This window comes from Piliocolobus tephrosceles, chromosome 7, assembly GCF_002776525.5.
Source record: "Piliocolobus tephrosceles isolate RC106 chromosome 7, ASM277652v3, whole genome shotgun sequence".
Taxonomy (NCBI): domain Eukaryota; kingdom Metazoa; phylum Chordata; class Mammalia; order Primates; family Cercopithecidae; genus Piliocolobus; species Piliocolobus tephrosceles.
Genome location: NC_045440.1, coordinates 69,019,439 through 69,042,174, shown reverse-complemented (window position 1 = coordinate 69,042,174; position 22,736 = coordinate 69,019,439). Strand labels below are relative to the sequence as shown.

Sequence of the window (22,736 nt, the reverse complement as noted above, 5' to 3'; positions counted from 1 at the left end):
ACAGCTTGAGCCCAGAAGTTCAAGGTTGTACAGAGCTATGAACATACCATTGCACTCTATCCTGCCCGGGCAACAGAGCAAGACCCTGTCTCAAAACAAAACAAACAACAAAAAAAGAACTTTATTCTAGGAAGCCAATGAGGGCTTTGAGCAAGGTGACAACATGATCTGATTTGTTTTATAAAAGGTGCTCTGGTTTCTGTGGAGAGCACAAATTGTGGAAGCATAAGGAAAGATATGGTGGGTCAGTTAGGAGACAACTGTTGTCACCAAAGGGGGATCCAGGTGGCCTGGAGCATAGTAGTAATGATGATGGAAAGATGTGGAGAGATGTTTGTATGTTTTCAATGCAGATGCAGGAAGATTTTCTAATGGATTGGATGTGGAACGTTGAGGGAAAAACAGGAACCAAGGCTAACTCATAATTTTTGGAATTGAGAAAACAATAGAGAGGGAAAGCTGGAAGAGGAGTAACTTTAGGAAGGGGAATCCAGAATCCCATTTCTTCCATGTTGTGGTTGAGACTCCTCATGGCCATCATAACAGACAGGCTGTAGGAGTTGAGATTGTTGGGCTAAGTATAGAGATTTGAGAGCAACTGACACAGATGTGGGACATGAGTGATGGGAATGGATAAAATCAGCTGGGAAGAGTCTATGAATATGAAGAGGGAAAAGGAGTCAAATGCAGAGCCCCACAGCACTCCAATATCCAGCCAAGACAGTGGGATATAATAACATTAAAGAGAAGAGAGTGCTTTGGGAAGGTAGGATTGCTCAGCTAAGCTACACGCTGCTACAAAAACAAGCAAAATCTTAAAGAGCAGAAAAGTGACCACTGGAATAAGAAGCACAGCAGTGCTTCTTACGGTGATTCTGATGGGAGTAGCTCAGTGGAGGAGAGTGAACAAAGACCTTGCTGAATGTTGCTCAAGCCAAATAACAAGTGACAAAGTAGAAAAAGTGACAACATAAAACTCCTGCAAGGAAGTCTGCTATGAAGGGTGACAGTGCGACACAAGATAAAGGACTTTTAAAATTTGAGACAGGAGATCTTCGACAATGTTTGGAGCCAGAATAGCTGAAGAGAGCTAGGAGGATGGGGGATGATATTCAGAGTAGAATGTCTGAAATGAAGATTTCAATTTTATGACTATTGGTATTGACAAGGTAAAAGTATGGCCCTAGGACAGGAGACTCAGGTGTAATGGCAGAAAGGCTCATTGCAGGTGAAGAGACAGTGGGCTTTCAGGTCCAAAATTCTGGATAGATCATCCATGTGAGTTTTGAACACCTCCAAAATGGCAACAGGAGTAGGTTAGAAAGAAAATGATGCAAGAGCTAGAGAAATCACTAAATTCATGTGTGACAGTGAGATATTACGTGTTCTATAAAGGGAAGATGAGGGAAACGTAGTGAAGAGGAAAGACTCATGGAATGAACTTCACATGTGCTGAGATTATTGAAGGAAGAGGGGGAAATGATTGGGAAACAGGATTAGGAAGCAAGGAAGACACACCAGCCATTCCTCCAGGGCCTGAGATATGTGGGTTAGGAACAAACTGCACCTCTCCTCAAGAGGGCTCTGAGGACCCAGCATCATCAGATGACAGTGACATTTCAGTAAGATTTTACAGGAAGGTGAAGCGAACAATCAGAGAGCAGACTGAACAAATGTGAAGAAAGGCATTGATGGGTGATGGGTTCTGGGAAGCACAGAGAGAAAGGTAGAAACTGTGAGCAGGATGATCCCCAGAGGGAAAGGTAGAAACTGTGACCACTTCTGAAGTGTGACCTATTTAGGATCTTACCTGTGTTTTCTTTTGCAGTACACCAAAAGGTTATCAAAAAGAAAAAACACCCGTTCTTGAATATTTCCAGAAGAAATTTTCAGTAAGACTCCACACATTAGCATTTCAGTGCAGGTGTCAGTGATGTTGGACCCCTAAGTCAGGAGAAATGCAATTAATGTCTGCTTACTCGGTTGACACTTCTGTATATAATTATTTTTCTACTTACAATTACAGTTATTTTTATTTTAAGAAGCAATCTATGCACAGGCTAAAGTGCAAACAAACAGTAGAGAGAGTTATATACTGATTGGAGGGCCCCTAAACCCCTCGTTTCCCCCGATCAGTCTCCTTCTGTGTCTCCTTCCAGGTTGTGTACATACATAAGCATACAGAATACATGTCACCTATGTCATGTTGAAAGGAGATGACTTCAAATTAATTCATAATGTTAACAATTAGAATGTATCTGTCTTTTTTTTCTCTTTTTCCCCAGTATGTGGGGAAAAGGGGCTCCATAGGCACAAAGTACATGAAATTGTCTACATGTTTAGCAGGTCTCAATTTATATATCCACCCCTAGGATAGAGAAAAGAAATAAAAAGAGAAAAAAATATTTAAAGGGAGCAACTTTCCACAGAGCCTTTCACCCTATTTATTAGAAGTTGGCAACGGCACACTAGCTAATTAAATAAGTGTTTATAGCATGCCCATCAAGATTACATGACTAATGACAAAAGCAATTCTTAACACAAGCACTGGCCACTAAAAGTGAAGAGGAGCCACAAGATGGAAGGAGCCTGGTCTCCTGAATCATCAACAGAGGAAAGCTGCCCCCTGAGTTGGACATGAGCGTCGGACTGTGGTGGAAGATGCACAGAAATGTCTATTTCGAGCCATTATAAATATTATAGTCTATTTGTTTCTACAACCTAATCTATCATAACCAATGCACTGAGTTGGACCAAAAAAAAAAAAAAGAAAAAGGACATTTTCCATAAAGATCTATATATGTGCTCTGCAAGAGACTTTCAGTTTCAACTATGTCAAGATTCTTTAAATCTGGAGTAAATTTCTAATTTTTGTGTAACTCATGTTTCTACTTTTAATGTTTCATATTTAAAATTTAGAACATTAATTTTAAATTTCATATTTCCACAATAATCACTGATAATAGTTTCTCTGGTTAATTATAAAAATTTAAATTAAAATAACAACTAACACCTACAATGACAAATCAAACTTTCAAAATGGGGAATTAAGAGAGTTTTTAAATATTAATTTGATTATCTTTATATTGCAAATTTTAGACATTTTTCTTTATTATTTCTTTCTTTTTTTTTTTTTTCTTGAGACAGAGTTTCACTCTTGTTGCCCAGGCTGGAGTGCAATGGCGCAATCTCAGCTCACTGCAACCTCCGCCTCCTGGGTTCAAGCGATTCTCCTGCCTCAGCCTCCCAAGTAGCCAGGGTTACAGGCATACCACCATGCCCGGTTAATGCCGTATTTTTAGTAGAGACAGGGTTTCTCCATGTTGGTCAGGCGGGTCTCGAACTCCCGACCTCAGGTGATCTGCCCGCCTTGGCCTCCCAAAGTGCTGGGATTACAGGCATAAGCCACCACACCCGGCTGTTCCATTATTATTTCTTTTCATCCTGAAAGTGGATATACAAGTGAAGATTTGGCAAAAAAAAAAAAAAAAAAAAAAAAGTTACAGAATTTCATGTACTTTATCATGTGTTCATTAAGCAAAGTGGTTTTAATTTATAGCAATTTCACAAAATGTACAGAATAGCCCTCCCTTAGACCATTTCTTATGATGACCCATATAGGCCAACCCCAGATGATAAGCTGTTACATTATGAAAGGGTTACTGCCGATATCATCTTAATTTTCACATTAAATAAATCTCCCGAGTACCTCAAATTAACATATGCAGATATTAGTAGATGCATTCTTAACAAAACATTTCCTGACTTGTTGATAATTATCTTTCTTAATAAATGTAAGGAGTATTTTATATAAAATTGAGCTAACTATAATGACATTGTTATCTTACAACTGATTCAAAGTGATGCTACAATCAATCAAACCGCCAGGTCTTTTTCCTCCATCCTGTATGTTAGTTTGACTTTTTGAATCACCCGTCCAAATTGATACAAGAAACTCTCAAGCCCCTTGCTAATATACAGACCTATTCTATCTAAGGCATTACTAAAAGTTCCATCAGTTCCTCATTCCTGATCAAAAAACAGAGTAAGATTGACTGACCTCTTTAAGGTCAACATTTCTTTATATAAGCAACCCAAATCATCAGTTTAGTCAATTACTAATCACATTTTCAGTAAATAAGGACAAGCACAACCATTGATAGCTTCTAGAATTCATGGTTATGCCGCAAAGTGTATCTCACAATATACACATAACTTCGGTCAGATTGTGTTTTACTGAATCTGACTGAGATGTTTCTGTCACTGAGATGATGTACTTAACACTCAAAGCAGGCTTCAAGAATTAGTGCAATATCACCTTTCACCATCTCCTACCACAGTAATCTACCATCATGGCATGAAATATCTTCCTTGTGTAATTAAATAATTCCCTGAGAATTGTTAATGTACTGAAGGATTCTGTGTCAAAATGTGCAGATTTGTCTAAAAATATCATCCTAACACAGAAGCTCACAGCATTTTCCTTTATACTGCATTTATCTTTGAAACTCTAAAGCATGCCCACTGTGCCTTTGATTTCCCATGACTTAAATCTGTGCATTATCTCTAGGATAATGGCAGGCAAAAATCATTAAGAACTGTTTAACCACAGATATGTATGAACTGACTGCGGAGAGAAACTACAATCTTGGAAAAGATGAAAGATGACAGGAAGCCTTGAAATGTCCCCACTCGTATACAATGCATCAGCAGACAAAGATCTAACAGAGCTAGATCCATTCACAGTGGAAGAAAAGAAAATTGACAAGACCAACAACTAGAATGCGCTTCATAAGAGAACAGTTCTGATATCAAAGGAGTCTCTTAAAAAAATTGATGAAGCATTTGAACATTCTTATAAAGACGAATCTTTAAAAAAAACTATGAAAACAAACATAAAATAAAGAATATTATATTGTCTTATCATAAAATGTTTGACACACCCCAAAAAAGACTCAGCATTTGATTTGCTCTTTTTGAGGTTAAAACTATTAACTAAAATTATAACCTGATTTCTGTGACATATAAAACAAATAATATAAATTTTCATTTTACTAAGATAAAGTCCCATCAAACCTTCCCCCTTCCACTTCATTGAAATTTTGTGCCTCTTTTAAACTGGATTCATTTTCAGTCATCTTTTTCCAGAACCACTTATCCTCAAATAACAAAGACTATATATAAATCAATTTTATCTCAAGGTAGAAGATGAATTTGTATCTGCCAAATCACCTCATACAGAGGACAAAAAGAAACAAGTACTAGCACTAAGCTCTAGAAGACTCACATCCATGAAATAACAAGAAACATGACCTGAAGTCAATACACTGTCAGGCACAAACTCAATCAAATGGAAGCAGCAAACAGATTCCAAAACCAACAAGAAGTAATTTTTAAATAGTCCTGTAACACTGTATTTTTCCATGTAAAAAGGTAATAAAGAAATGTCCAATTTCTTTCTGTGTCTCTTTACTTTCTAAAACACAATATTTATCTTGAATCTCATTTATCCCAACACTTTCATATATTAATAATTCCTTCTCTTATCTTTTATCATAATACTGTTTTCCAGATTTGAGAGATCAATTCCAAACAGGCATATCAAGGACTTAAAGCTGAATTACTGACAATGTAATGTTTATTGATACTCCCTTGTCAAAATACTTCAGTATAGCTCCAAAGGCTACAGTTATCACTACAACAAAATCAATCAACCAACACACAGACAGAGAATGGTCCTGTTCTATGAAATGAATCAGTGATTCTGATTAAACAGCTAATAAACTTCCCTTCCAGGGCATATTAATAATTGCCCACAATTACCTTCAGTAGACTATCTTGCAGAATATTCTGAATGTTGCATAACTTATATGACTGAGATATAATAAATTATACTAACAAAAGGCGTAACTTCAAAAATGAACAAATAAAACATACAGTATAGATTTTCTGTGGTGGCAGTTACTACATAAACGCTGACAAAAACCTAATTTTGATAATCAACTTACTTTTAAAAGACAAGCAGGAAAACAAACTTAATCCAAAGCATCTGCCAAATTTGTATCTGAGTGGATATAATAGCACATGGTAAGGAATATAAGCTTTAGAGTGAAGCTGCCTATTTTCAGATCTAAATGTTGTCACCTGTTAGTTATAAGAACTCAGATAAGTTAAATAGTCTTCATTTTTTAAATCTATTCAATGAAGGGTATAGCATATCAGCCAACTGTGGAGATGATTATAATGCACTGTATGTGATTATAATGCATACAGTGGAGAATCAGTTATTTCCCCAAAAAGAAATTGGAGGGCTGGCAGTCAATTTCCTCTGCCCTTCCCTTAGCAAATTCACCCAAGCAAGATTAGTTGAATCTTGGATTTTGATCTTCAATCTTGAGTGTAGTCATATAAAGATGGAAAAAATTATTACAGCCTATTCATTTTAGCTAGGGCATGGATGAGACTGTCAAATAGTTTCAGCCGCCTAGACACCCTTCTCCGGTCTGACGCTGTAGCTTTTGTGTTGACTCTGCAAGCTACCCAATCTTTTAAATTAATTTTTCTTTTAGTTTCTGTTGCTTACAATCATATAACCCCAAGTACTATAATACCTTCAGTAGATAGGTGCATATATTAGACAAATGAGGGGAATTTTTTAAAGCTTTAAAATACTACCTCATATTTGCGTAGTATTTTACAGTATTCAAAGCACTTTTACTTATTTCATTTGACTTCTGCAATAATCCACACTCCATATAGGAGAGGAATTATATATCATCCCCAAACAAAGGGTTAGAGTCCAGACTAAAAACCAACTCTGCTCAAAAGCCATACTTTTCTCACTGTCGTATGTTTTGCAAACAATAAATTTCAATTGCTTGTTTACCTAAATTCAACATTCGGGAATGTAAATAATTTAGTAACACAAAATACTAGATAGGAACATTGTGCCTAAGAGATGTTATTGTTTAAAACGAAAGCTTTCATTTGATTAACAGTGAAGTAAGTCCACAGATAATTAAATGACAGAAAAATACACCTATAATAGAAATAATGCAAATTCATGGTATATCAGACTTGGATTCCATCAAATAATTTTAGTTACGGAAGGAACAGTGTCCTCCCTAAGGAGGCCCTGAACGGGGTCTGCAGGAGCCTGTGGAAGGAGCCGGAGAAGGAGCTGTTTCCTAGCATGAGCCCAAGACTCCTAACCTCAAAAACTCATCAGGGAACTCTGCATTCTGTAACTGTCATGCCACCCTCCATCTGAACTTCTCCGCATCCTAACCCTAAGGTAGCCTCTCCACAGATACACAAGGCTTCCGCAGGCTGAGCAAGGATTCCCATTAGCAAGTCAAAGACAGCTCTTAACTCATTACAGCTTCCTCCCAGGGCCTGAATTCAGCCTGTGTGACTCTGTGTCCTTGCAGAGAGTCCTATGAGACTAGCAATTTCTCCTAAACTCCCCAGAAGGGACCAGGCCTGAAAATCAAGTTGCCCCCCTCGATGGGGTGGTGGACTGGGACAGGCAATGGAGTTCTTATCACAAATTGCCAAACCCACTGACTGGGCCCTGCTCCAAGCTGCACTCCCTCAAAGTCCCAAAACTCTCAATCTCCGTATGGCTGTCTTTCGCAATCATTGTCAAATCCTACTCAAGTAGAATTTATGTTGCCACTTCTTGGAATCACTTTCTTGGAACCCAACTTTCATATTATCTCCCCTGTGCCTCCTGGAACTGACTGTAGAATTTAAAAACAAGGACTATTTAACTTACCCAAGTTCTTATACCTAACAAGTGGCAACATTCTTCTCTAATTTCTCTGAATACACAACAGAATTCCTTAACTCCATCCAGTTTTCCCTGTCCCATTTTCTCTTGCTCTCAGAATGTCATAAAACCACGAAAGCTGGTGAAGTCAGGCACCCTCGGTTGTGGGCTACATATGATATAGTTCCACCTACATTCCACCTACATTCATTCTTCCTTTGAGTAACTGGTGTATACTGTGTAAACAGTATCAATAACTTTTAAGGAATCTCTCATTTCTGCAGTACACTCAATGTTTAGGATATACACCAGGATGAAACAAAATTATGACAGATTCCATTTCCTTAGAATGCCAAAAAAAATCTCTGAAGTTTTTGTTTTAGTAAAAGGCCTGGCACATTTCATTGACAAATTCTGCAATTTAAAGCAAGTTCCACTTTTCTTCCAGTGTTTGAGTGACAACAGAACTCCAAAAGCAAACTGGAGTCCATTTTTCTCATCACAGCAGGACAACAGCTCCCCAGGAAAGAAATAATCATCATGAATTAACTGTAAAACACACAACCATTTTAGCCGCCTGAAAGAGGCAGCATTCATGCTGAATGTGAGGGCACTCTGGACACTTGAAATGGAAGGAGTTAGACAAAGAAGAAGCTAGGACAACCCCAGTTAGCATTTTAAAAGATTCATAGGAGAGAAGGGACAAACGGGAGAATTCCTTAAGGTCAATGTTTGAGGTTTCTTTGCATATCTGGGTGGACATAATTTTAGGTCCAAATGAAAACTAACATATCAAAGGTAAGAAACAAATTCATCTAAAGCCTTAAAGATAAAGCAATCCACTTAGTTTTATGTGATAACAGTATTTGGCTAGGAGCATTTTCAATCTTTCCTATACTTAAAAGTTATCTTAATTGCTTACTTTGTAACAAGAAAAAATTTGACCTAGTCCAAAGCTTATACTCATTTAAATTAAGGCAACGTAATGACAGAATTTGAGTTCATTCTTTGCATAGTAGTAAAGTAACATAGGACTCCAACCCCATGAAATAACTGGGAATCAAAGTTACCATTAGCTGAAAACATTTTACAGATTTTTAACTATACTCTTCTTTTTGGCATAAAAAAATTTCCTTAATGACTCAGGAAGTCATAACATTTTTCATCTTGAATAAACCTTAAAAATAAGATCATAGCCAGTTTCTTCAGTTTATAAATGAAGAAATCAAAACAAAGAGGTTAAGTGAACACGTAATTTAGAGTCTGAAAATAATATCACAGCACACCTACTGAACTTTCTGTCCCTTCTTCACTCTCCCAGGATTCAGGTTATGTACTTATGGCCAAAGTTAAGAGAGGAACAGAATCATCATGATGCATAAATGCTAAAATATTAAAGCTTATAGCCCACATAGTATCTATTGGCTCCATCACAAACTTCTTCGGTCAAGGTTAAGTCAATTAACCACCACCTTAAAGATACTTTAAAATAATGATGAAAGTGAGCACTTTTCAGAATTGACTGTAGTCCTCAAGAAATATCTAAGAAAATGACCATTTATGGTACCATCCGACACCAGTAATTCTGCACAAGGCCTGCAACATAAAACTATCTTAAGCTCGATTGTCGAGCAAAGTGAATGTACCTCCCAGCCTTCAATGTGAGACTGCCATTCCTCTAAAACTTCTAACTTCTCCATCTGTCTCTTGGCCTCATTTATGTTGGAACAGACAGCTTTCATGGCTTGGAGGGCTTCCATCACTGCTGCATAGTCACTGTGTTTCCGTGGAGTCCGCTTCAGCAACTCCTGTTTATACACAAAAAAACAAATTGCCCTTTGATCTTCAGCTTTCTGGTACAGCAGGTTCAGCCTGACCAGGAAATGAAAATTGCAAAGATCGTGAGAGCCACTTCCATAAGTGACATCACAAATTCCTCTAAGATTAAGATCAAAAACAAAAGTTTGAATCAATGAGTAAGTGTAACCCAGATGCACATTTTTGCAGTCACTTTAATTTTTCCTCAAACTTACTTTGTTTTTAAAAATTAAGTTAGGTTCCTCCTTTTGAATGGTCAAATACCTTACCGGGAACATAAATTTTTATGTTTTTAATAATTTGACTTTTGTTCTAACAGAAGTACATCTTTACATGTTAATTTCATTTTTCTAGAGTCTTCAACAGAATAACAAATCTTTAAGTATGTCATAATTTCAAAAATAATTTAAACATCTTATTTTCTAATATTTTTGAGAAACTATAAAAATATGTCATAAAGTAAAATTTTAAAATAATGTCTTCTACTACAACAAGATAATTTATAAATTCTACAATACTCCATCATTAAAGGAGCAATTTATGCTGTTTTTTCCAATTACTCAGGCTTATTCTATGTGATGAATGAACTACCATCTACCCCTCAATAGCTTCCTTTTTTGTTTTTGGTATTTAGGGTATTGGGACGGTCTTTTTATTTATATTTTTCCCACTCATCAAAACTAGAACAATCTTTAATCTCTTAAACATATTGAAAGCCATTGTTAGATGTTTAAAAGCACAAAATTAAACATCTTCACCCACTGTCTAGACAGTTGGGACCACATTGCTTTTTAATTAGTCGTGTGTTTCCTTACTACAGTTGCCATCATCACGTAACTAACACAATTGCAGAAATCCTGAGGCAAGTCTTGAAAAGAATTTTCTAAATTCTCAACAAACAGTGTGAAAATATGCAGTTGTTATATTCTTTTGAGTTCTGTTATTGTTGAAAATTCTGCCATAAACTTGGACCCTAAATTCGTTATGTTCACACCTTGTTCTGCAGAGCTAACACCAGAGGAATACATATTATATCACTCCCAAGACAAGGTTTAAATCTTGGGATAAATCCATAATGAGACATGCAGGCTTCTTCAGAAACTGTAAAGAGTAGAGGCACCTGTAAATTACGTCAAGTGGTCAAGTAAGTCTACAGGCCATAATTTGGGGTCCAATCATCTAAGGAGTTGAATATGAATTTGCATAATGTGAAATAGTGAGAGAAAACCATCACTACAATCTGTTAGCCATTACTTGCTAAGAACCCAATGTTGATTGACCAACTCAATAATTTCAAGCTCCGCAAATAACATCAATGTATCTTTTCCTAACATTACAGCCTAATCCATAGAATATTTTTTCCAAATAAATGAAACACCCTAAATCAAAGAAAACCCCAGCAGAATTTTTCAGCTGATGGTACAACAGAGACAAATATCAACGCCAACGTATCTATTACATGAGTTAACAGTTTTTCATGTTTCTTTGTGGAGATAATCTACCAGAAAAGGGAAAGGAGGTCAACCATCCACTGCTTGAAGGGGCTCTGAACTGACCTTCTGGCTAAGAAAGGACGCATCCACGATGCTTCCTTCTGAGAGGTCAGTTCAAATACCTGAGTTCATCCCTAATCAGAAATGAGTAATTTAGAATAACCACTTTGTCAGGATGTAACCTTTTAATCTCCCTATCCCTTCTTAAACAAATCCCTTAGGATTCCAAAATCAGGGTCAGGAACAACTGCAGTTATGAGTACACAGGCACACTGAGTCAAGTCAGAGGTCTGTAGGGATTCTCAGAAAGAAAGGAGACACATTTGCAACAATACTCCCTCTGCAGAGCTGGGGACTCCTGTGTCAGCCTCTCTGAGGCTTTTTATGGCTTAAGCAAGCAACGCTAGACTTTTATTTCTTTAATAAGGAACAAACATTTTCAAATAAAATTTACACAGATACCCAATTTATGGAATTGACAAGAGTTGTATTAAACTATATTTTTAGTTCAAATTCAACATTTATTTCTTAAAAAGCAAATCAGTATAAACACTAGTTAATACGTCTCTAGTATTTCTGAGTATTTTTTGAAGTTTAGATGCCAAGTAGTAATTTATATATTAAAATAAATCAGAATCAAATAGATATGAATAAAAATGGCTAATACTTATAATGTACATACTATACCAATTGATTTTATAAAATAGTTAAATTAATCATTATTATTATATAATCCTATATATATGCATATATATGTATTCAGAATACACATGCATACATACGTACACACATTCCCACGGGTCTATGCTATAATTTCATCATCATCATTATCATCATCATCATCATCATCATCTCTATTTCATAAATGAAAAACCAAGGCATTAAGAGGTTCGATTACTTGTCCAGTAAGCACAATACTTGGGATTTAAACTCAGAGTTCATGTGCTTAACCACTATCCCAGGCTGCCTATCCTGATGTTATGGTTCCAAAAAATGTAGTTTCAAAAATTGCTGTCTTGACCTATTCATAGGTCCGTTGCAGTAAGGGCAATAAGTAGTTGGCACCTTACAGTATATTTTACATAATAAAAATTGTGGTTACAATAATGAGGCAACAAATCTACAACCATTAGTGGGATGTTTTACATCTTCTAGAGGCAATGTTTTCTTAGCAATCTCATTCCACATTCTATCATTTATTGTCTCATGCGACCCACACTATTCCCTTTAATAATAATTTTAAATTCTGGCTATGCAATTATATAATTTTGACCATAATTTCATTAGCATCACAAAGTCATCAAAGTTTAAGGAAATCAAAAATATACCAGCAGTGGATTTATTTAAAATAAAAGGCCCTACAAAATGCTATATAAACTAGTCATAATGAACTTAATGGGATCTATCTTGAAGCTAATGCATTTCCTCTAAATGAAACTTAAGTATGTTTTATACAAAGAGCACCAAAAGCTCTTTCAGTGGCTTTTCCACTGAAAATCTGTTTCCTACACTATATATAAATTTGTGACAAAATGACCACTTTTTTCCAATACTCATGGTCTGCCCTTCCTTTAGAATATCAGACTCTTTAAAATAATTTTTTAAAAAGATCATCAGCAAAACATGTAGGTACAAGGAAATGGCTACAATGAGGTAGCACATAAAATACCTTCAAAATGAGAGGGTACTTGCATATTCTTTGTATTGGTGTTACTAAATATCCTTCCAAGGGAACATCTGTGTTCTTCCGTCCTCCAAGCAGCATGCAGTTCTGGGGTGAAAATAATCATAATTAATTACATTTTTAAAATCTCAGGCAGCAAAACGTTTTTCTACCATAAAATGCTGAAAACTAGTGAAAGCATATGTCTTTATATACTTTTTCTCTAAGAAAAGCATATTCAGTCACAAACACTCACAGAGAGACAAAGAGAAATACTAGTTACAGAACTGTGTTGTGAATCTGTATCTTAAAAATTAATGAACTTATATTCCCCTGAGTATGAAGTCTGAGGAAAAAGAGGTGGAGAAAGAGAGAGAGAGATGAATGAATGGATGGATGAATGGATGGATAAGTGGTGGATAAACAGATGATTGACACATAAATAGATAGATCGATTTTGCTTATAAGAAAGGTATATTATGTTGTAGAAGGGCAAGTATCAAGACAGTTAGGTTCTAACTCAGGCTCTGCAACTGACAAGTGATACAACTTGGGCTGATTTCAGAATTCTAGTTTTCCTCTCCATAAATAGGTCAGGTTTTAAGCAAATGATCTCTGAGTCATTTTTTGCTATCACACTGCACCAAAGACGCTGGGCAGCCAGTGTCAGAGAAGGAGGTCAGACAGGATCTCCGCAGAGGCAAGGTGAAAGAAGAAATCTCAAAATCAGGAATCAGAGTGGGGTGAAACTGAAGCAGCTTTCATTGATGATAAAGTGGTGGTCAAGAGAAAACTGACTCTGAAAAATAAAGCCTTCACCTTCATAAGCAACATGCAATGAAACAGACTTGAAACTTGTCCAAACCTTCTTTCTGCAGTGCCTACAACAGACAAATTATTTAATAAATATCTAACAGAGGGAGAAGAGAGCCCCTCAAATATCAAGCTAAGTTAGCAACTTTCATACCACAATTTTCAAAGTACTGTTTCAGGTTCATTGAGAGGAAAGGCTGAGTGTTGATCAGGAAAGGATGCAAAAGGAAGACCGATAGTAGCAGAACAATTTTCTGCTGTCCTGAGCAACTGAATATCAGCCTCAATTTGTGTGTCCAAGTCAGCAAAATCAGCACTATCAATGTAACTTTACCCAGACCCCACAGATGACATAGCAGCAAACACATGCTCTTACACAAGCATCCTCTTTGGGGGTTTCACTCCCTACTGCAATCGGGCTATCAAAATATTATTTCAAACTATATTTGGTATTTTCCCCCAAAGGAATCCTATGAAATACAACCATCTACATCTCGTTATATTTCCAGTGATGTTTCCGTTCCAGTATGTTAGCATCCCTGTAAATTATAGCAGCCGTCCCCTCACCTACCTCTGTACTGAAGTGCCCTAAAATCACTCAGGGCTGTCTAGCCCACTTTTATTGCCTTGTGTATTAGTACTGTATAGATTGTGAACTCAATTCATAATCCCACAGGTTGGCTACCACTTTAGACTGGCTTAGGAGAGCTAGCTCCTTATACATATATAAAGAATATGTTTCCTGACCAGGTACAGTGGCTCACGCCTATAATCTCAGCACTTTGGGAGGCTGAGGTAAGAGGATCGCTTGAGCCCAGAAGATTGTAGAAAAATGAAAAGTGCGTCAGGAACCAAGAGGAAACATTAAGCTTACCAACATGTATGTAAATTGGAGTCACTAAAGAAGAAAACAAAGGGTCATATAAATATTTCTAAAATAATGGCTAAAAACTTCCCAGATTTAATGAAAAATTAATCTACAGATTCAAAAAGCTCAACTATAAATAAGAAATGTACAACCATCCCCACACCTAAATACATCATTGAACTACTGAAAGAAAAACACAAAGAGAAAATCTAGAGAGCAGCAAAAAAGAGACAAATGTCCCATCATATAAAGTATAACAACAATACAATTATAGCAGATGCCTTATCATCAGAAACAATGGAAGCCATAAGGTAGTAGAATGACATATTCAAAGCGCTGACTGAGAAAAATATCTATCAGTCAAAAAGTTCTATGTCCAAGTAAAATTATCCTTCAGAAATGAGGGCAAAATAAAGACATTCGCAGATTTAAACAAAAAAAAAAAAAAAAAAAAAAAGACTGAGCAAAGTCATTGCTAGTAGAAATGACTTATAAGAAGTACTAAGGGCTGAAAAGTCTAATATCAGAGTCAAATACACAGGAAGAAATAAAAGCACCAGAGATGGTAAATATTTACATAAATATAAAAGACTGCAGAAAAATATAGAAAGCAATAATTGTAACACTGTATTGTGAAGTTTATAACATATATAATGTAATATATATGGCGATAATAGCACAACAGAGGAGAGAAGAAATGGAACATTTTCCATTTCTACTCAGGAAATATTATAGCTAAATTTCCCCTATATTTAACTAGAATTAGGTCAGTATTAACCTAACATGGATCTGATATGTTAAGATGCATATTGTAGTTCCTAGAGCAATCACCAAAAAACTCCTAATAATACAGTTTAAAAATTGAGAGGAATCAAAATGGTACACAAAAAATGCTTGATTGACACAAAAGTAGTTGGTAAAAGAGGAACAAAGAAACAAACAAAAAAGGCACCTAGGAAAAAATAATAAAATGGTACATGTAAATACCATCATATTGATAATTACATTAAAAACAAACAAACTGAGGACCCCAGAGACTGTCAGACTGGATGAAAAGCAGACTCAACAATATGCCATCTGCCAGAGACATTTTAAAGATCCTAAATGGCTTGTAAGTAAAATAACAGAAAACGATATAACAGATAAAGATAGTAAGAGAGCTATCACAGTTATAATATTATTAGGAAAAATAGACTTTAACAGGAGAAATACCACAGGGACAAAGAAGACCTCGTGATGATAAATAGAAATATGAATATAACAATTATGAATGTGTGCATATCTAACAGAGTCCCAAAATAAAGCAAACAAAAATGGACAGAGTTAAAGGGTAAAATAGATAATTTAATTATACATGGAGATTTCAATATCTCATTTTCAATAATCGGATCATTAAACAATATGAATAATATGAATAGGAATTCATAGCATTGTCAATATATATGAATATTATTATTCACATCATATAATATGAACTACAAATATAATAAAAGTTATCCAACATAAGAAAGAACATCTACCAAAAAAATTGATAGCAAACATCATACTTAATGAAGAAGGACTAAATGTTTTCCTACTGAGATTAGAAATATGGCAGGAGTACCCGCTCTTACCACTTTTTTATTCAACACTATACTGAAGGTTCCAGCCAGTGCAATAAGGCAAGAAAAAAAACTAATTCATCCACAATGGAAAGGAAGGAGTAAAATCATCTTTATTATCAGATAATTGATCCTATATGCAAAATACCCTAAACAAGCTACAAAAGAACTACTTAACAAATATATAAATTCAGATCGCAGGACACAAGATCAATAAACAAAAGTCAATTAAATTTCTATATATTAGCAATGAACAATTTTAAAATGACATTAAGATAATTTCAATCACAATAGCATCAAAAGGGGAAAAATAAAGGGAAAAAAAGTAAGTATGAGACCTGAATACAGATTTCTCACATATGACAACAAAAGCATGGTCATAACAGAAAAAAATGTAATAAATTAGACTTCATCAAAATTTAAAACTTCTGATTTTAAAAAGATGATATTTTAAAAGTGAACAGACAACACTGGGAGGAAATATTTGCATATTATATATCTGACATAGGACTTAGCTCTGAAATAACAAACATTTATAGCTCAATATAAAATAAACATCCCAATTTTTAAATGAGTAAAAGATTTGAATAAACATTTCACTAAACAAGACATGAAGAGTTAATAAGCACATGAAAGCGTGCTTAATGTAATTAGTCACTGGCAAAATACAAATTTAAACGACCATGAGATAGCACTACACACCCACTAGCATGGCTATAATGAGAAAAACTGAAAATGCCAAGTGTTGGCAAAGATATAGAGAAACAGGAATCCTCATGCATTGCCAGTAAATATGGCACAGCCACAATGACAAATAGTTTGGCAGTTTCTTAATTAGTTAAACATGAGCTTATTACACAATACAGGCATCAATTCCACTTTTAATGTCACCCAAAAGAATAAAAACATTATGTCCATTCAAATACTTGAACATAAATGCTCGTAACAGCATTATTTATAGGAGCCCAAATTGGATCCAGACCCAATTTTCATTAACTGGCAAATAGATAAACAAAATACAGCATATCCATACAATAGAACAGTATTTTGCAATTAAAATGAATGAAAATGGATACATTCTATAGCAAGAATGAACTTTGAAAACATTTTACTAAGTGAAAGAAGTCAGGCACAAAAGATTGCATTGTATGATTCCACTTATATAAAATCTCCAGAAAAGGCAATCTATAGGGATGAAAACAAATCAGTGTGTGCCTGGTGCTAATGGTGGGAACATAGATAGGCTGGAAAGGGACATGGAGGTCTTTCCGAGGTGACAACAATGATCTAAAACTGAATTTGGGGGATGGCTGTACAACTCCACACTCTGCTCAATATCACTGAATCGCACAATTATAATCTGCTCTTCACTAGCGATTAGTTTGCCCATGACAGTCAAAATACGCACTTATTTGTGCTAAGCTAAAGAAATTAAACACATATTTTTGTTGTTTTTATGAAAACAAAATAAGAAATGTATGTAGGAGAAAGGTTAAATTTTACACTTATTTTCTATCATATCCATGATTTGCTTCCTTCCTGTTACTGCCCTACTTACAGCTCTCTCAGCAGAAGTAAAGGACGCCCTACGGAACTGGGGCTATAAAGCAGTGATGAACTCTGGCAGAAGCTCCTCTCACTAGGAACCTGTGGGGTCTCACAGATAATTCATTATCAACCACGAGGGGGCATTAGTGGTACTTCCCCAAACACAAGCTCATTCCAGCTCTCACTTTTGTTTTTATCAAAGGACTCTTGCTTCCTCACCTGGGGATGCTAACAGAGGTATCCCACAGATTTTTACACCATATTGATGCTATTCCTTGGTTCTCACTGGACCTAACAACACATATCAACATAGAGTAACACATAAATATACACTTACCAAAAGAAATGTCCGGATTGTTCTTATTTTGTTGAGTTCAAGAAGTAATTTTTGTGCCTTCTCATGGTTACTACAGTATTCATCATAGATACGAAACTTGTCTTTCTGTGAATTCATGTAAAAATAAATTAGTCATTTGATTCAGCATTCTGCAATTTTAACCTATGTGATATGCATAAAGAAGCTTCAGAGTGCTTACTACGTTTTAAGAGCTATACTGCATGTATACAGCTATATATAAATTTTATTTATTTTCCCTGGCCCATGAAGAATAGCCTAAAAAGGGAGATAGACATATATCAGTTATATTCTGTCGTGAGGAATTCAAGTAGACAAATGAACCAAAGGGTGGCAAAGCACAGAAAAGAGAGGGCTGAGCTTTGTCATGAGGATTCAGTTACAGCTTAAAAAGAGGAATAAATTACATACATATTCTTGCTGTTATTTATGAAAACTGAATAAGGAATGTATGCAGAAGAAAGGTCAAACAATCTGAGCAAGGTCCAGGTATATAAATCCATGATTCCTAGGCAGGGAGAGGGAAGAAAGTCATTTAGGTGAAGGCAAAACAAGTGCCAGATCATATAGAAATAGAGAAACACAGGACCCTGTGGTTCATATACACCAGTCTAGACAGTTGTGTTTAAGAGAGACACTAACAACCTGAAGAATATCTAGCAACAAGCAACTAAGAGAATGACAGACCCTGAAGACACTACATCTGAGAGGCTGTTTCAGAGAGTCATATTTGTAGGTATAGAAAAGTCAGGAAATCATGAATACTTTCAAACAGCGTTATGTTGTAAAGGACTGACAGTCCCATGTAGCTCCAAATATAAAACTAGGACCTTTAGGTGGATGTTGCAAGGGCAGTGATGGGCAGATTTTGGATCATCATAGAGATTTTCTAACAGAGCTGTCACTAAAGTAGGAACAAAATAAACAGCCTTCATAGATAAATAGGAGATATTCTTTTAAAACAAGAGAATTTGTACCATCATGATCTCTAAGCTCCCTTCTATTTGTAAGATTTTCTCAAAGTGCCTTATCATGAAAAGAGTACCGATAAAAGAAAGACACAAAAAATGTATTGGTCAAATATTAGAACAAAAGTGTGCCCACTGAAATTTTAAAGGCATGCATTTAGAAACATTAAATGCTACTTTCTCTAACCAGCAGAAAATGTATTCAATCACTTATCTCAAGAAATGATACGAGCCAGAAAAATAAAATAACTTCAGAAATAGTTTAGCTAAATTCAGGGATGACAGATTCATAAAGTGTTACTAAGGAAATGGATGTCAGGGTGCAAGATTCCCAGGCACAGCCCTGGACTGAGATAGCAACTACTCCAGCTGGCAGAAGATTCTGATTCTTTTGATTCTTTCGTGAAATAAAGCAGGCTTAAGTGAGTGGACACAAACACCCGTGGCTTCCAGCTGTGCCCAAGAAAAACACAGCTTGATCTTCCTATACCCCATGAGCCTCTCCTTTTAATATAATTATTTTTATGACATATTTTCTGATTATAAAAAGAACACAGAGCTTGCTTACTACATAAAGACAGATTTTGAAACTACTATCAAAACCTTTCTAAAAGACTAGATGGAAAATTAAAAGCACACAAAATTTGATTTCTATGACTAAATACTCTTACACATTTTTAAACAAAACATTAATTGTCTAGCATTTTGATAAATACATGGATTTATACTGGTATTCTCAAAATTAGCATCAACGCAATGGTATAAATATCAACACTCTCTCTCTCTTTTTTTTTTTTTGGTGTGAATGCCCTTTAGTTCTGAAAACAATTTTCACCACACAGGTGTCTTTTTATTTTGCAAATTAATTGCATAAATAATTTCAGGCATCATATATAAAGAGATGAAAATGATCATATAGGCACAGGATGTGTAATTTGAAACAACTGAATGCTGGCTGGTTATTGCATCTGCACTGCTCAGTACAATCTTCTGAGAAATCATCCTTGGGGAAAATTCCTGCTACTGGGTTTATTCAACTCCAGGTTTGTCACAAGTTGATTAACAAGGGAACATTCTGACTAATAAAAGGCTCATCGTGCCATTATAGGAGTGAGGATTTTCTGCCTCAAAAGAAAAATGCTCTATGTTTGAGAGAAACATAAAAATTCATTCATTATGAACAGCCTGAATATTCATTAGAATTCAAAGCTACAGAGGATGCGAAGAACTAACTTGTCGGGGAAAAGAAAAGGCTGTTTATTCTTCAGTAAAATGGATGATGTGAGGCACTCTCCCCTTTTCTGGCTCTAAGTGGAAGATTTCATTGGCCTTAAAAGACCCCAAACTTTTGCTGTCAGATTTTACTTCTAATACTGAATGCACACACACCACTATGCCAAGAGCTAAATCTTAAAATCTAGAGGAAAAGAACTTTAAAAATTAACAGAAATTTATCCTACAAAGTGAAGAAAGCAGGTTCCCACTTCTTGTTGAGCATTAGGTTCGGGATGTAAGCATTCTTCTACGACTTTTAAGAATTCTTTATGTACTGCAAGGATGTCTTCAATGTTTGAGAACAACATCTGTAAATAAACAAATGTGTAAGTAAGCTCAGTAGTGAAGCAATTTTTTTAAGTCTATGATAGCATAGTATTCTCTCTCCAACCCGAAAACTGCACATCCATGCCTTCCTCCCACCTTGCCAGCAGAGCCTCAATTTTGTCTGGACGTCTCCTCCACGCCGCTGACACAACTCTGGGAACCACGAGCCCATGGTTACTAAGGAACCAGGGCAAGGCCTCGGTTGCCCAATCCAAGCCAGGTATCCCACTCCCTTCTCAAGGCTGGGCTGCATGGAAACCAGTAGAGTTGCCAGCAGGCTTTTCTGGGAAGGGCATCTACACTCCTAAGAGGGCACACCAGAATGGACAGTCCTCTTTACCCTCTGGAAGGTGCCACATGTAGAAGTAAAACCTGGGACAGCTTGCAGAGTCATTCTGCAGCCACAGGAAGAGCCAGCTTGAGCACAAAGCTGATAACCTGGGTGGCAGTGATTAGCTGGAGAGGATGTAGCGACCTTGCTGGCCTCTCTGGGTCACAGGTGCTAAACCTTCTCCTCTGTCTGGAGTCCCTGATGTGTGAGCAAAAGTGTCTTCAATTCAATTTGAGTAAGAGGTTTCTTTAGCTTACGATCAAAAGCAAGCTAACTAAAATATTCTCCTGGGAGGAAAATTTAAAAGTTAGGTATTTTACTCATGGGGAAATAGAGTCAGAGGAATCTTTAAAAATCCTTAGAATGTTCTGTATTTCCAGCAAAATAAAACAATAAGTTAGCATCATAAATATCAGGAATAGTACATAAAATTTAAATGAGTAATCATTATAATACAATTAATTTTCATTCACCATCTTTTTTTTTTTTTTCAAAACTGTTCACAATTTTCCTTCCTTACAGTTTAAAAGAAACGATTACACATCTGTTTCTGAATTAAGGATATTATGTGGAGTGAACCATTGAAATCTTTTGTTCTTTAGTGATCACAGAGACCGGAAGTCATGTCTGCTCACACCCTGCCTTCCTGAGCCACCTCTAACCATCCTCTTATATGGCTCAGCTCCCTCCTTCTCAAAGACATTGAGGTTCTTAGCCTCCTATTTATTTATTTAGAGACAGAGTCTCGCTCTTGTTGCCCAGGCTGGAATGCAATGGCGCAATCTCAGCTCATCACCACCTCCGCCTCCTGGGTTCAAGCGATTCTCCTGCCTCAGCCTCCAGAGTAGCTAGGATTACAGACATGCACCACCATGGCTGGCTAATTTTGTATTTAGTAGAGACAGGGTTTCTCCATGTTGGTCAGGCTGGTTTTGAACTCCTGACCTTGTGTGATCCTCCCACCTTGGCCTCCTAAAGTGCTGGGATTACAGGCATAAGCCACCACACCCGGCCACCTCCAATTTATTTTTCTTCCTCTGTTCAGATGTTCCCAAGGCCTTGGTAAAAAACAACAACAACAACAACAACAAAAAAAAACTCTTTGACTCCTCTGTCATCCTCTTAATCTCCCATCTCTTTTCCTAAGCCCTATTTCTCCTTTTTAAAATTATTACCAATACAACTGACGGGCACAGTAACTTGTAGTGGAACTGCCAATCAACTGAAGGGCTGTGAAGTACCGTGAAGTACCATGGCACCAGTAAAATTTATCTATAGGAAACTCATGCTCAGGTTGAGGGCCAATTGTACCTCCTCACCTTCACTGTTTCTTCTGTCACATTTTTGTCAACTTTTGATGCTGCACACTGGTTCATTCGGTGTAAGAATGCCTGCATGAAACAAGAAGACATTATGAAGTTAACATTAGGTTAATAAAATGACTGGGTGTTGAGCAGAATTAAACTAATTTTTTTACAACAAACCAAAGTGTAAAACTCAATTTATTGAGTATAATTGTTTTGTTGTAACACAGAAACCCTTGTGCATTGCTGCTCCTATCTGGGAATTACACTTCCTTTACAATGTTGGGATAGGGCCAGAAATCATCAAGTTATATGTAAATTAAATTTATCCATCAGGATCTCGAAGTTGTGAAGTAAGCATTTAGAGTCAGATGTTTCCTAAACTTCTAAGACTTGCAAAGCACAAGAAGACCAAAATTTAATGGAAAATGGCATTTCTAATAAAACAACAAAAGGGCCAGAGATTCTGAAGTGATCCTCTTTGAAATTAGAGATAAATAGATAGAAGATAGGTAGGTAGGTTGAGTGACTGATTGACAAAATAGATGATAGATAGATAGATAGATAGATAGATAGATAGATAGATAGATAGATAGATAGA

The 22,736-nt window shown here is 36.1% G+C and overlaps 1 protein-coding gene across 2 annotated transcripts in view; it reads right to left on the bottom strand.

Annotated features, from left to right (window-relative positions):
* PREX2 (phosphatidylinositol-3,4,5-trisphosphate dependent Rac exchange factor 2) overlaps positions 1-22,736 on the bottom strand; it is a 286,976-nt gene that overhangs the window by 206,962 nt on the left and 57,278 nt on the right. For both annotated transcript variants that reach the window (XM_023222397.3, XM_023222398.2), the window contains exons 2-7: positions 22,151-22,222; positions 20,359-20,481; positions 17,913-18,017; positions 12,752-12,853; positions 9,418-9,579; positions 1,811-1,944 (exon numbers count right to left, since the gene is read on the bottom strand). In XM_023222397.3, the coding sequence (XP_023078165.1) occupies positions 1,811-1,944; positions 9,418-9,579; positions 12,752-12,853; positions 17,913-18,017; positions 20,359-20,481; positions 22,151-22,222 (698 nt within the window). The remainder of the gene's footprint in view (positions 1-1,810; positions 1,945-9,417; positions 9,580-12,751; positions 12,854-17,912; positions 18,018-20,358; positions 20,482-22,150; positions 22,223-22,736) is intronic.